A 13,857-nucleotide genomic window follows, 5' to 3' on the forward strand; every position below is an offset into this window, starting at 1 on the left:
TTATATTTTCAGCGAAATAAAAGTAAGTTGGAAATAGAAATAACCGTCGAGAGAGTCGGTGGTCTGCTCCGGTCGGCCGAGGCGCTGAGGGAAAACACGTAGATAGACACACTGAGCCCAAACGTCCAGGGAGGCTCTGCGCGCCCCCTCCAGCTCTCCCCCCGACAGCCACCCAATCCGGCTCGCGCCCGAAAGGACAGGGTCGGCCTTCCGCTCCGCGCCGCGCGACCCCACCTCGCAGACCGAGCCCCGCTCTCCGCCGCGGCTCCCACGCGCAGACCGGTTACCAGAGACGCCGCGGCAGCGCCCCGCCCACGCAGACGAGACCGCTGATTGGCGGGAGGCCGGCTTCCTGGCAACTGGCCCCGCCCGTCGCGGGTCTGGCCGCAGCGCCTTTTCTTTGTGAGTTTTCGACGGGGGGGGGGGCGGTCAAAAAATGGGAGTTTAAAAAAAAGACAAAAAACATAAAAGGTGGGGGCGGTATTCGATTCAAAGCGTAGGAGCCAGGTTCGTCGTTCCGGCCGGCACTGACGCTCTGGGAGACTAAAGCGGAGCGGGCGCCACGCGGGCACCTTACGCCGAGAGAGCGGAAGGACCGGCTGCGACACGAGGAAGAAGGCCCCGCGGCCCGTCCGGGGACTTCCGGGCCGGCCCGCCGCCGCCGCCGCCGCTGCCGCCGCCGCCGCCACGTGAGCACACGCCCCCGCACCCACACACCCCCACACGCGCGCGCACACACACCCGCCCCCGTGGGAGAGCTGCGCTTCATGGCTGACGTGAAGGTGAAGGTTCAGCCGCCTGACGCGGACCCGGTTGAAATAGAAAACAGGTAACACTGTAAATGACTGTTCTCCGGGGTCCGACGCCTCGGGGGCTGGCCGCAGCCGACACCTTCTGGGTGGACGCTAGAGCAAGTCCAGGGAGCCCGCAGAGTCGGGGGGCGGAGGCCGCTGAGGAAGCCAGAGCGCACTAGCGGCTGCCGGAGCGTCCCTTGGTGCGCCGCCGCCCGCGCGACGCTACCGGCGCGGACGGCGTGCTCCCCCACGCACGTGTCAGCACACTGACCCGCGGATGCCGAGGCACGGCCTCTCGTGTAAAGGAAGAATGGGCCGAAGTCCGGGTGCAGTTTGTGATTACAGGGCGACATCTGGCCAGTGGTCTGAGTGCAGCCTCTTCCGGTTTTGTAGTCTGCAGTGTGTGTTAATTTCATGGTCTTAACATCTGCCATCTGTTGAGAGGAACATAGCATCTATGGTGACCCTGTGGCAAGCTGATGTATTATTGACTTCTTTGTTCGTTTTGGGAACCACTCCTCTCATGTTCAAGTGCCACATCCCCAGTTCTAAGTAGTAGTAGTTGTTGTTGTTGTTGTTTACAGGAATAATTACAAGAGCAAGTCCAAATTATCGTATCAAAATCTGCTTTGCTTCCAGAAGTGTCTAATTGCCTTGTTTACAGCCTTAGTACTTCCCGATGCTTTGTATCTTCACCTTGTATATACTTGTTCCAGATGAAAATATTGGAGGTTTAGCATTAAGATATGTGTTTTCATTTGACTTCTATTTTATTTATTTATTTATTTATTTTGCTTTTTGGGTCACACCTGGCGATGCACGGAGGTTACTCCTGGCTCTGCACTCAGGAGTTATCCCTGGCAGTGCTCAGGGGACCGTATGGGATGCTGGGAATCGTACCTGGGTCGGCCGCATGCAAGGCAAATGCCCTGTCCACTGTGCTATTGCTCCAGCCCCGATTTCTATTTTAATTTTAAGTTCATGTTATTACTCAGAAGATACTGTTAGCAATAATAATGTAAATTTGTATTCTGAAAGACTCCCCACAGTATCATGCTTTAACTCACAATCATTAGAAACCCAAATAGTCAAATGTAGTTTTAAAAAAACACAATTTCAAAACTGTTCTGCTAACATTTTTACCCCATTGTCTCATGGAATAGGGGAGAGCACAAATAATATGAATGTCTTTGCTTCCAGGATTATAGAATTATGCCACCAATTCCCTCATGGAATTACAGATCAAGTAATTCAAAATGAAATGCCTCATATAGAAGCCCAACAACGAGCTGTGGCCATCAATAGACTATTGTCCATGGTAAGTTGAATCTGACCAATGCTTTCAATTATATTATGATTATTATTACTTCCTATTGTATTTCATGTAGTCATTTGGAAGGGGGGTGTGTGTGTGTGTGTGTGTGTGTGTGTGTGTGTGTGTGTGTGTGTGTGTTTTGGGTCTCAGCCATACACAGCTATGCTCAGAGATTAAGCCTGGCATTGTGCTCCCAGATCACTCCTGGTTTTGAGGACTGTACGATGTGTCAGAGATTATGTCTGAGTTCACTACATGCAAGGCACATCCTACCCTCTTGACCATCTCTACAGCCCTTTCATGTAGCCAGTTGAAAATGTTATGTTGTAGCTGATAAAAGACTCCAAACTGGGGCTGAGAGATCAGGTTGGGTACTTGCTTTGCACATGACCAAACTGAGTTTGAATGTGGCACCCCGTATGGTACCCCAAGCATGGTCAGGAGTGATCCTGAGCACAGAGACATGGCTAAGGATACCTGAGCACTAATGGGTTTCACCCCAAACCAAACAATCAAGAAAGATTCTAGACTTTAGGACCAGAAAGTTAGTATAGCAGATAAGGCTCTTGCTTTGCATACTGATGATCTGGGGTCAATCACCAGCTCCCCACTCACTTGGTCCCCCAAGCCTGCCAGGAATAATCCCTGAGCACAGAGCCAAAAGTAAGTCCTGAGCACAGCCAGATGTGGCCAATACAAAAAAAAAAAAAAAGTTCCTAAACTAAGAGCTATCTTAAATGTGCCTAAACTGAGGAGAGAAGAAATAAGCACATTGCTTTACGGTGAAGTAACTATATAATGTTCTCTGGGTTCCAACGGAGAACTATACAATAACTGTTTATTAACCCGATTGTCATTATAATACACGGTTCACATACTCAATAGTTTGTTTCTCCTTTTGTTTGCTTTCTACTGCTGTTGTTGGACCAGTCATCATAAAATGCTCACCTCCTCCCCACCAAATTTTTCTACAAGCTGTCTCAGAACCAGTTTATCAAGATGCTCCACATAGCCAACCCAGGCTCAGTCCCTAGCACCCAGCACCACATATGGTCCCCTGAGCCCTGCCAGGATGAAGTTTTGAGCACCATCAGATATAGGTTTCCTACCCCCAAAAAAACCAGATAGCATATATAAGCTTTGCAGACCGTGTAGTTTTTGTTATAACTGTTCAGCTCTGTACGTACTTTCAGTTCATACATGAATAAATTGATGTGGTTATGTTCCTGTAAAACTTTCTTCCTAGGGGCTGGAGCAATAGCACAAAAGGTAGGGCATTTGCATTGCACGTGGCTGACCTGGGTTCTATTCCCAGCATCCCATATGGACCCCTGAGCACCGCCAGGGGTGATTCCTGAGTGCAGAGCCAGGAGTAACCCCTGTGCTTCACCAGGTGTGACCCAAAAAGAAAAACAAAAAAAGCACTTTATTACTAAAAATAAGTAGGGGATCAGATTGCTGACCCTCATTCAAAACAAGGATAAAGGACTATTGCAGACATTTAGTCCGTTTCGGAGGTAAAGTTCTTCAAGTAGAAGAAGTCTCTTCCAAGACCCACATATCAGTGAAATAAAATTGAAAATTCAGAGCTAGACCCTCAGGTATATGGCCAGGTAATCTTCGATAAAGGAGCAAAAAATATGAAGAGGAGCAAGAAAAATCTCTTCAATAAGTGGTGCTGAGAAAACTGGTCAACTGAAAAAAAATAAAGTAAACTCAGACCTCTTTCTAACACCATGCACAAAAGTCAAAATGGATTCATGACCTCACTATGAGACCTGAATCTGTAAGTTCATAAAGTGAAACAGAACTCTTCATAATATTGATACTAGGGACATGTTTAAGGCCGAAACACTACTAACCAGACAAGTGGATGCAAAGATAAAAAAAAATGAGAGTACATTAAACTAAGAAGTTTCTGCACCTCAGAGGAAATCATGAACAGAATATAAAGACAGCCCAAAGATTGGGAGATACTATTTGTTCACCACTAATGCTATAGAGGGCTAATATCCAAGGTATCTAATGCACTTAAGAACTTCACGAGGGCTGGAGTGATAGCACAGTGGGTAGAGCGTTTGCCTTGCACACGGCCAACCCCAGTTCGGTTCCCAGCATCCCATATGGTCACCCGAGCACCGCCAGGAGTAATTCCTGAGTGCATGAGCCAGAAGTAACCTGTGTGCATTGCCAGGTGTGACCCAAAAAGCAAAAAAAAAAAAAAAAAAGAAAGAAAATAACTGGGAGTTAAGATCATCACCGTCGGGGCTGGAGCGATAGCACAGCGGGTAGGGCGTTTGCCTTGCAGCAGCCTACCTGGGTTCGATTCCCAGCATCCCATATGGTCCCCCAGCACCGCCAGGGTAATTGCTGAGTGTAGAGCCAGGAGTAACCCCGGTGCATCGCTGGGTGTGACCTGAAAAGCAAAAAAAAAAAAAAAAATCACTGTCGTCATCATCATCCCGTTGATCATCGAATTTCTTGAGTGGTCTTAGTAACGTCTCCATTCGTCCTAGCCTTGAGATTTTAAAAGCCTCTCTCTACTTGTCCTTTCCAATGGTGCCACATTGGAGGCTTTTTCAGAATCAGGGGAATGAGACCCATCATTGGTACTGGTTTTGGCATATGAATACACCATGGGGAGTTTGTGAGGCTCTCCCATGTAGGCAGGAAACTCTCGGTAGCTTGCCAGGGTCTCCCAGAGGGAGAACTAGGCTATAAGATGTCTCCTTCCGGGAGGTTGGTTTTATAGTCTCTGGATGTTGGCCATTGATGGGATTGCAGGGGGGGTAGGGGGGGTGTTGTGTGCACGCGCAGTCCCTGGGTGTGACCACCTAGATACTGGAAAATGGGGAATCTGGGCAGAAGAGGCCCAGTCCCAATCCAAACAGGCTTGGAGGTCTCAGCCCCAGGCCCCGCACATCTGGGTTCCTCTGCCAGTTCCTTCATGCATGAAGCTCGTCTGAACGTGTGGAGAGGGGCCTTGAGCTTGGCTGTGGCTACGCTCCGGAGGTTTTCAGCCTTGGGAGCTCTGCTCTAGGCGGGGAGGGAAACTGAAACCACCCCCTCCTAGGGGCCTGGGGGAAAACAGCCAGGCATGGGGGCAAGATACTCTCTGTTAGGATAGATTTTAAGAATAATTCACTTTCGGGGCCGGAGTGATAGCACAGCAGGTAGGGCGTTTGCCTTGCACACGGCTGACCCGGGTTCGATCCCCGGCATCCCATATGGTCCCCCAAGCACCGCCAGGAGTAATTCCTGAGTGCAAAGCCAGGAGTAACCCCTGAGCATCGCTGGGTGTGATCCTCCCCCCCAAAAAAAAAGCAAAATAATAATAATAATAATAATAATAATTCACTTTCTTTTCTTTTAAACCTTAGGGTCAGTTGGACCTTTTAAGGAGCAGTACAGGCCTCCTGTATAGAATAAAGGATTCTCAGAATGCTGGGTAAGCACCTACTCTTTTTTTTTTAATTAGAGAAAATCTAATTATTACAAAAGTCCTATGTTTCATGGGGCCAGTAATTTGGTACAGACTTACATAGTGTAAACATCCATGCCTCGTATCATGGTTTCTGTTTTTCAGTGGTAACTGCCTTTAATAATTTGGCAAATATCTTTAGTTCTAAGCCTATATAAATATATGCAGATACTTATCTGTTTATATACTACACGTTTATCTGTTCATATACTACACATAATCTCTATTTTTTTTTTTTTATACAAAAAATGAGATCATGCTTTATATACTGTTTGCAGTTTGTCTCCTTACATTTACTGTGCCTAGATATCTTTTCATTCTGGTCCTTACAGCCCTGTCTTTTGTAGGTAAGTCCTTTTAGTCAATATATCAGTCTATTGACCTTTATGCTAATTTACAATCATGTAGATCAGTAGATTAGCCTATACCCCTTTGCCCTTTTAATTCTACTTTATTCTCCTGCAGTAAAATGAAAGGATCAGATAACCAAGAAAAACTAGTATATCAAATAATAGAGGATGCTGGAAACAAAGGTAAGCATGAGAAAGTAAAAATACTGTTTTGAGCCCAGATGTCAGGACTGGCTTCTTTGGTGGAGATGACTGTGCAGAGTGAGCTGCCTCGGGTATTAAAGGGGAGATGAGTGTAACACACAAAATAACATAGATGCTTAGGACATCCAGGAGCAGTACAGTCATTGCCTCATTTGGTTGCTCTGGGCAGGAATGGAAAGAAATACCTGAATTCTGAACTACATGAATGTATTGTAGCACTGTCATCCCGTTGTTCATTGATTTGCTAGAGCAGGCACCAGTAACATCTCCATTGTGAGACTTGTTACTGTTTTTGGCATACTGAATACGCCATGGGTAGCTTGCCAGGCTCTGCCGTGCAGGCGGGATACTCTAGGTAGTTTGCCCAGCTCTTCTGAGAGGGAGGAATCGAACCTGGGTCAGCCACATGAATGTATTATATATGCAAAATAAAATAATGGGGTTTTTTTGTTTTGTTTTATTTTTGGTTTTGGTTTATTTTTGAGGGATTGGCTTTCAGTCAGAAGACCTGGAACTTCTGGTAGTTAAATGTGATAACCCAACAATACAGTTCTTTGAGGACCCACACTGTGGTGCCAGGAGGCACTCCAGAGTTGCTCAGGGTTCCTTCAGGCCGCATCCAAGTAGTACTTACATCCAGCAGAGCTTGGAGGACCAAGTAATTCTGGGCATTCAGTCAGGGTCAGCCTTAGCCCCAGTACTATCCCTCTGACCTAAAACTTGAGAGTTTTGTAAATTATTTCTAAACTACTGATCAAACTAGGATCAAGGAATCTGATCCAATTTGATCCCTGGTTTAGAAAGGAAGCCTAGCTTTCTTTATCTTTTCTGTCAGTTGTGAACAACATCTCTGAGGTTTTTGCAGAAACTACAGAGATGTTTAATGCCATGTTGATAAGATAGGTCCCTCCACAGCTATTTAATTCCTCTCCTATTCCATTCAAAAAACTATTTAGATTGCTATCATTAGTCTGTTCAATTGTTTTTGTTTTGTTTATTTGATTTGGGTGTCCGGCCACTCCCAAGAATGCTCAGAGATCACTTTTGGCAGTACCCAGGGGACTCACGGATTGAATCTATATCAGCCACATGCAAAGGAAGTACCCTGCCACTGTACTCTCTCTCTAGCACTGCACTTAATCTATTTGAGTGATTGATTCTAACTTCTGGTGTTAACAATTATGTATTAACTTGAGATCATTTGGTTTCTATGATTATCATTTAAATAAAGATTTAACAATGAACACATGAAAAAGTCATTCTATTAAAAAATAATTTTTCTGGACTGGAGAGATAACAGAGGGTAGACTGCTTGCCTTGCCTATGGCCAACAAGGATTGGTCCCCAGCATCCCATATGGTCCCCTGAACCCATCAGGAATTATCCCTTAGCACAGAGCAAGGAGTAAGCTGGCATGGCAAAAAAAAATTGCTCCAAATTCTTTAAAAGAATAAGTATTCTCATTTCATTATGCCTCTACTTTGAACAGAAAATAGGGAAATGGAACTGAAGAAGTAAATGGTGCAGAGTGAGGAGTAGGCCCTGAGGCACAGCCTAGGTGTAACCCAACCCCACGCCACCCCCCCAGCATCCAAAAAACTCAAGATTTTTCTTCTATTACAAAATTACGCTTTTCATATGTATTTTTATTTGTAAGGAAGACCTCCCTGGTAAGTACTAAGTGTCTGGGCTCCTCTCAGCCTTGTCTGAGAATCCAGATACTTGGGGAGACCAGGGCCATGCCTTTTGGTGAGGTGGGGGGTGGAGGGGAGAATGCAGTGCCAGGGATTGAACTTGGGTCCTGGTGCATATATTTGAATCATCTTTATGGGCCCTTTTTCATGTTTTTCCCCCATTTTGTTTTTGTGGTACCAGAGATCAAACTCACAACCTCACAATGTAAGGCAAATACTCAGCCCATGAGTTCGTCCTCAGCCCATTAAATGTTTTTAAAAGGTATAACAGGGGCTGGAGCGATAGCACAGCGAGTAGGGTGTTTGCCTTGCATGCGGCCAACCTGGGTTCGATTCCCAGCATCCCATAGGGTCCTCCAAGCACCCCCAGGAGTAACCCCTAGGCATCGCCGAGTGTGACTCAAAAAGGAAAGAGGGAAAAAAAAAAAGACACAACAATAGGATTTTAACTATCCTCTAAGAACATCTAAGAACATATATTTTGGAGGAAGAGGGGTGATTTGGGCCATATGGTCAGGGGCTTCGACTGGCTCTGTGCTCAGGGATCACTCCTGGCAGTGCTTGAAAGAATATTTGTGGTACTGGGGATTGAACTGGAGTTACTGCATGTAAGGTAAGTCTTTATCCCCCCTGTGTTATCTCCCTGGCCTTAAGAGCATATATTCGATGTTTTACTAGTTTTAGAATGAAATATAAGTAATACGATATATGCACAAATCCCATAACTGCCTAACTTAATTAATTTTCCTCTTATAGGAATATGGAGCCGAGATATCCGATACAAAAGTAATTTGCCATTAACAGAGATTAACAAAATTTTAAAGAATTTGGAAAGTAAAAAGCTTATCAAAGCTGTTAAATCTGTGGCTGTGAGTAATTTTGTTTTATTTCCCAATCGTTTACTATATATGTTTGCTCCAACTGTGTATGTCTGTGCACATGCACTGCCAGTTAAACCCACACCAGCATAGTATTTTATTTATTTATTTTTTAATTAGTGAATCACCGTGAGGTACAGTTACAGTCTTACAGACTTCCATGCTTGCGTTTCAGTCATGCAATGATCGAGTACCCATCCCTCCACCAGTGCCCATTTTCCACCACCAGTGGTCCCAGCATTCCTCCCCACCCCCCACGCCCCCCATCCCCTCCAGCCTGCCCCACTAGTGTGGTAGGGCATTCCCTTTTGCTCCCTCTCCTTTTGGGTGTTGTAGTTTGCAATAGAGGTATTGAGTGGGCATCATGTTCAATCTGTAGTCTACTTTCAGCACGTATCTTTCAACCCGAATGGGTCCTCCTAACATCCTTTACTTGGTGTTCCCTTCTCTATCTGAGCTGCCCTCTCCTCCAGCGTGTGAGGCCAGTTTCTAAGCCGTGGAGCAGACCTCCTGGTCCTTATCTCTATTACTCTTGAGTGTCAGTCTCCCATTCTGTTACTTTATATTCCACAGATGAGTGCAATCTTTTTATGTCTGTCTCCTTGTGACTTACTTCACTTAACATGATACTTTCCATGTTGATCCACTTATATGCAGATTTCATGACTTCATCTTTTCTAACAGGTGCATAGTATTCCATAGTATAAATGTACCAAAGTTTCTTCAGCCAGTCATCTGTTTTGGGGCACTTGGGTTTTTTCCATATTCTGGCTATTGTAAACAGTGCTGCAATGAACATACAAGTACATATGTCATTTCGACTATACTTTTTTGCCTCTCCGGGATATGTTACCAATAGTGGTATTGCTGGGTCAAATGGGAGCTCAATTTCTAATTTTTTGAGAATCATCCATACTGTTTTCCAAAAGGGCTGAACCAGTCGGCATTCCCACCAACAGTGAAGGAGAGTCCCTTTCTCCCCACATCCATGCCAATACCAGCTGCTTTTGTTCTTTTGGATGTGGGCCAGTCAACTTGGTGTTTTAAACACTTAAAGATCTAAAATTGATTTGGTCTCTTCCATACTATAGAGCTTTTAAGAAAGTTGAAGTCATGAAATTTGCTTATAAGTGGATGGTCATGGGGAGTATTATGCTAAGTGAAATGAGTCAAAAAGACAGGGACAGACATAGAATGACTGTACTCATCTGTGGAATATAAAATAACATGAGACTGACGCCTAAGTACAGTAGAGACAAGGGCCAGGAATATTGCTCCATGGTTGGAAGTCTGACTCATAAGCTGGGGAGAGGCAGCTGGAATAGAGAAGGGATCACCAAATATATGATGGTTGGAGGGATCGTTTGGGATGGGAGATGTGTGCTGAAAGTAGACAAAGGAACAAATGTGATAGCTTTTCAGTTTCTGTATTGCAAACTATAATACCCAAAAGTAGAGAGAGTATGGGTGAAATTGCCATGCACGAAGAAGTGGGGGTGGAATACTCGGACACTGATCTGGTGGAGGGTTGGGTGTTTGATCATTGTATGACTGAAACTCAAGCATGAAACTTTGTAACTATCTCACAGTGATTTAATAAAATTTTTTTTTTTTTTGCTCTCTTCCATAGAGAATTTTTGAAGTCATGAAAATTTTTTATGGTATGTCCGGTCACTTATTTCATCCCAGCGTGTTAACATGCTCATTAAACAAATGCCTTGCATTCATTTGCTGTGTGGCAACTCTGTTCTGGATGCCTAGGGGGAAACCCAGAAAGATCCTCGTCCTGACTGAACCTCTGTTGCAGCACGTTGCTGGTTCTCCCCCTTATCCTGCCCTAGTCCTGTCAGATTCCTCAGGCTCCATGCTCCAGAGCTAGCTGTAGCTGGGACTTGAACTGCTGGCCTCACGGTGTTAGGCAATAGAGGAGCTAAGCTGTTCCTGCCAGAGGTTCTCAGACTTTCTTAGCCTCAAGCCCCCTTTCCAGAGAACAAATTCCTCATGCACCCCTGGAAACCTACCTTCTCTAAGCAAACAGAATGCACCCACACACCCAAGATGCCTACCAATGCCTGGATTGTCAGTGCCTTCCCGGGAGCAGTTACTACCTATTTATTATTTACTTTTTGTATTGAAGTATCATTATATTATAATGGAGGTTTCAAATGGATATCATCAAAAGTGTGTTGTTGCACAAGTTTATTTGATTTAGTTCATTTCACCTAGTGTGATTTTATCAAGTAATTCTGTATCATACTATTTCATAATTTAGAATGTCTTTAACTGATAGTTTGAAATATATATTCAAAATTAGAGGAAATAATATAGTAAACCCCCAAATACCCAGTTACTAGTTTCAAAATTTGACTAGTTTTCCTTCTACTTCTCTTTTTGTTTGGTTTGGTTTTAGGCCACATGGGGCAGTGCCTAAGGCTCACTCCTTGCTCTGTGCTCAGTGATCATTCCTGACTCATGTGGTACAGAGGAATGAACTGGAGTTGACCATGTGTAAAACAAACACCTTACCTCCGCAGCTGCCCCCCGCCCATTCTTTTTCCCCAGCCCATACATCTTTACTTTTATAACTCTATTGAAGTATAATTAACTTGTTAATTACCAACCATCAAGTTGGTCCTTTTAAAGTGTATAGTTCAGCGTTTTTTCGTATACTTACCAAGTCATGTACCCATCACACTCTGCTAATTTTAAGCTATTTCATCATCCCTCCAAACAACCCTATAAGTGATCATCCCTTTGTCCCCCTGCCTGCAGGCCCTGAAAACCACTTGTACAATCTGTTCTATAGATCTGCCTATTTTGGATGTTTCATATAAGTAAATTCATATAGTACGTGGTCTTTGTGTCGGTTTTTTTACATAGTATTTTTGAGGTTTGAGATTGTAATCCAAATTATAAAACATTCATTAGTCCTTACTGATCTCAGTGAATATTTTCTTGTTTTTTATCATTGTTTTTGTGGGGGGAGCCACATCCAACTTTGTTAAGGGTTTAGTCCTGGCTCTGAGCTCAGGGATCACTCCTGGAAGTGCTTGGGGGACCATATGGACTGCTGGGGCTCAAACCCTGGTCAGCTGTGAGCAAAGCAAGTGCCTAACGTGCTGTATTCTCTCTGGCTCCTCTTTGAAAATGTTTTGAAAAAGTAGAATAGACAAATCTCCCATGCTGAAGAATTTCAGGTAATTTATATAAATACTCCAGCCTCCAGACTGGAGTGATAGTACATCGGGTAGGGTGTTTGCCTTGCATGCGGCCAACCCAGATTTGATTCCTCCTTCCCTCCGCCAAGCTACCAAGAGTATCCTATCCACATGACAGAGCCTGACAAGCTACCCATGGCGTATTTGTTATGCTAAAAACAGTAACAACAAGTCTCACAATGGAGACATTACTGGTGCCTGCTCGAGCAAATCGATGAACAACAGGATGACAGAGCCACCCCAGCCTCAAAGTGATCCCACACTCAAAGTTGATCTCAACTCAAAGTTGATGGCACAGTGTGGACTCTGCCTGTGACTTTTTTTTATGTGAGGAAATGATGGGGACAGGAAATAACTTCACATTGGAGAAAACTTAGAAATACACCTAGTGGTCGTGATTAGTATGTACACTGATTAGTTACATCAATGACAGTCATGACTTGGTGACAAATACCCTTTGTAGGAAGTGATGAGAAAGGCAGTTTCTCCATTGCAGTCTGATTTTCCATCTGATATTAAAAATTTACAGTAAAGAGACATCTGATAGAATATCTGGCCAGAAATTCTCAGCTGTCAAGGAAACTGAGAACTCAGTAAGGAGTCTCAGAAAATGACATAATCAAAATCCTAAGGACACCTGGCAGCCAAATGTGTATCCTGGACAGGATCCTAGCCCAGAAGCTGAATATTAGGGGGAAACTAAGGAAATCTGACTAAAGTACAGGCTTCAATAATGTATCATGACCAGGAATGTAGCTCAGCAGTACAACAGTTCATTTGGAAATTTTTGTGGCCTTATAAGCAAATTTGCTTTGCTTGTTTTTTAGGCCTCAAAAAAAAAGGTATATATGCTGTATAACCTGCAACCAGACCGTTCTGTAACCGGTGGAGCCTGGTACAGTGACCAAGATTTTGAATCTGAATTTGTGGAAGTGCTTAACCAACAGTGCTTTAAATTCCTTCAAACCAAGGTAAGGTGCCACTAAACGAGCATTATAAAATAAAACTTTCTCAATCTTAAAGTTTAATCTTGTAGACTGTTTAATAGGAATTGAAAATAGTGAAGTCATTTTTGCTCTTGATATCTCTCTGTATAAACTGTATTCAGAAACCATCAGAATTTTACTGAGATTCATATTTTTACCTTCTAGGCAGAAACAGCACGAGAAAGCAAACAGAATCCAATGATCCAAAGAAATAGTTCGTTTGCCTCATCTCATGAAGTTTGGAAATATATCTGTGAATTAGGGATTAGTAAGGTCAGAATTCAATTTCTAATACTCATCTTACTTGTTTAAAAATCTGTACTACATAGTTTATACTATATTCCAAATATAACTTGACTTTGATTCTTTTTTCAGGTGATGCCTGTAAATGTTCTTCTAGAGAACTCCCTCTGTGAGAGTACTGTTCTTGGCCAGTAGGCAGGGTGGTCCTTGCCATCAAACCCTGTCTGAACTGTGGGTTTCTGAGTTTGGGCTACAGAGCAGCAGAGAGGGTCTTGGCAATGCATTTCACTACCAAAATTCAAAAGTCTGTGCTGACAAGTTCTTAATCCTCTCAAGAGCATTTTAACATATGTGCCAAATGCCAGTTATTACTTGTCATTGATTAGCATTTACCTTCTTAGGAGATATAAGAGGTGTTACAGGGGCTGGAGCGATAGCACAGTGGGTAGGGCATTTGCCTTGCACTCGGCTGACCTGGGTTCGATTCCCAGCACCTCAATGGTCCCCTGAGCACCGCCAGGAGTAATTCCTGAGTGCAGAGCCAGGAGTGACCCCTGTGCATTGCCAGGTGTGACCCCAAAAAAGAGCGGGGGGGAAAAAAAGAGGTGTTACAGTCTTTAGAAGACCTATACAAAAGAATGGTTTCTGGATGCTTTTAATGGCCAGAGAAGACATTAAAGTGACTTCCTAAGCA

At 44.0% G+C, this 13,857-nt stretch overlaps 2 protein-coding genes across 4 annotated transcripts in view; one reads left to right on the top strand and one right to left on the bottom strand.

The window, feature by feature from the left end:
* Positions 1-359, bottom strand: part of DZANK1 (double zinc ribbon and ankyrin repeat domains 1) — a 109,661-nt gene extending 109,302 nt beyond the window's left edge. The window contains 1 exon segment of the mRNA XM_004614405.2: positions 45-359. The gene's annotated coding sequence lies outside the window, so the exon portion shown is untranslated.
* POLR3F (RNA polymerase III subunit F) overlaps positions 1-13,857 on the top strand; it is a 21,593-nt gene continuing 7,736 nt past the window's right edge. Inside the window, exons 1-7 of one of the 3 annotated variants that reach the window (XM_055133343.1) lie at positions 1-22; positions 1,995-2,112; positions 5,490-5,557; positions 6,056-6,123; positions 8,595-8,707; positions 12,762-12,905; positions 13,086-13,193. In XM_055133343.1, coding sequence (XP_054989318.1) covers positions 2,056-2,112; positions 5,490-5,557; positions 6,056-6,123; positions 8,595-8,707; positions 12,762-12,905; positions 13,086-13,193 — 558 coding nt within the window. In that variant the 5' untranslated portion in view covers positions 1-22; positions 1,995-2,055. Of the gene's footprint in view, positions 23-489; positions 830-929; positions 1,276-1,994; positions 2,113-5,489; positions 5,558-6,055; positions 6,124-8,594; positions 8,708-12,761; positions 12,906-13,085; positions 13,194-13,857 lie in introns of those variants that run through there. The other 2 variants (XM_004614406.2, XM_055133342.1) reach the window with 2 other exon arrangements.

The sequence above is a fragment of the Sorex araneus genome, chromosome 3 (genome assembly GCF_027595985.1).
Source record: "Sorex araneus isolate mSorAra2 chromosome 3, mSorAra2.pri, whole genome shotgun sequence".
Classification (NCBI taxonomy): Eukaryota; Metazoa; Chordata; class Mammalia; order Eulipotyphla; family Soricidae; genus Sorex; species Sorex araneus.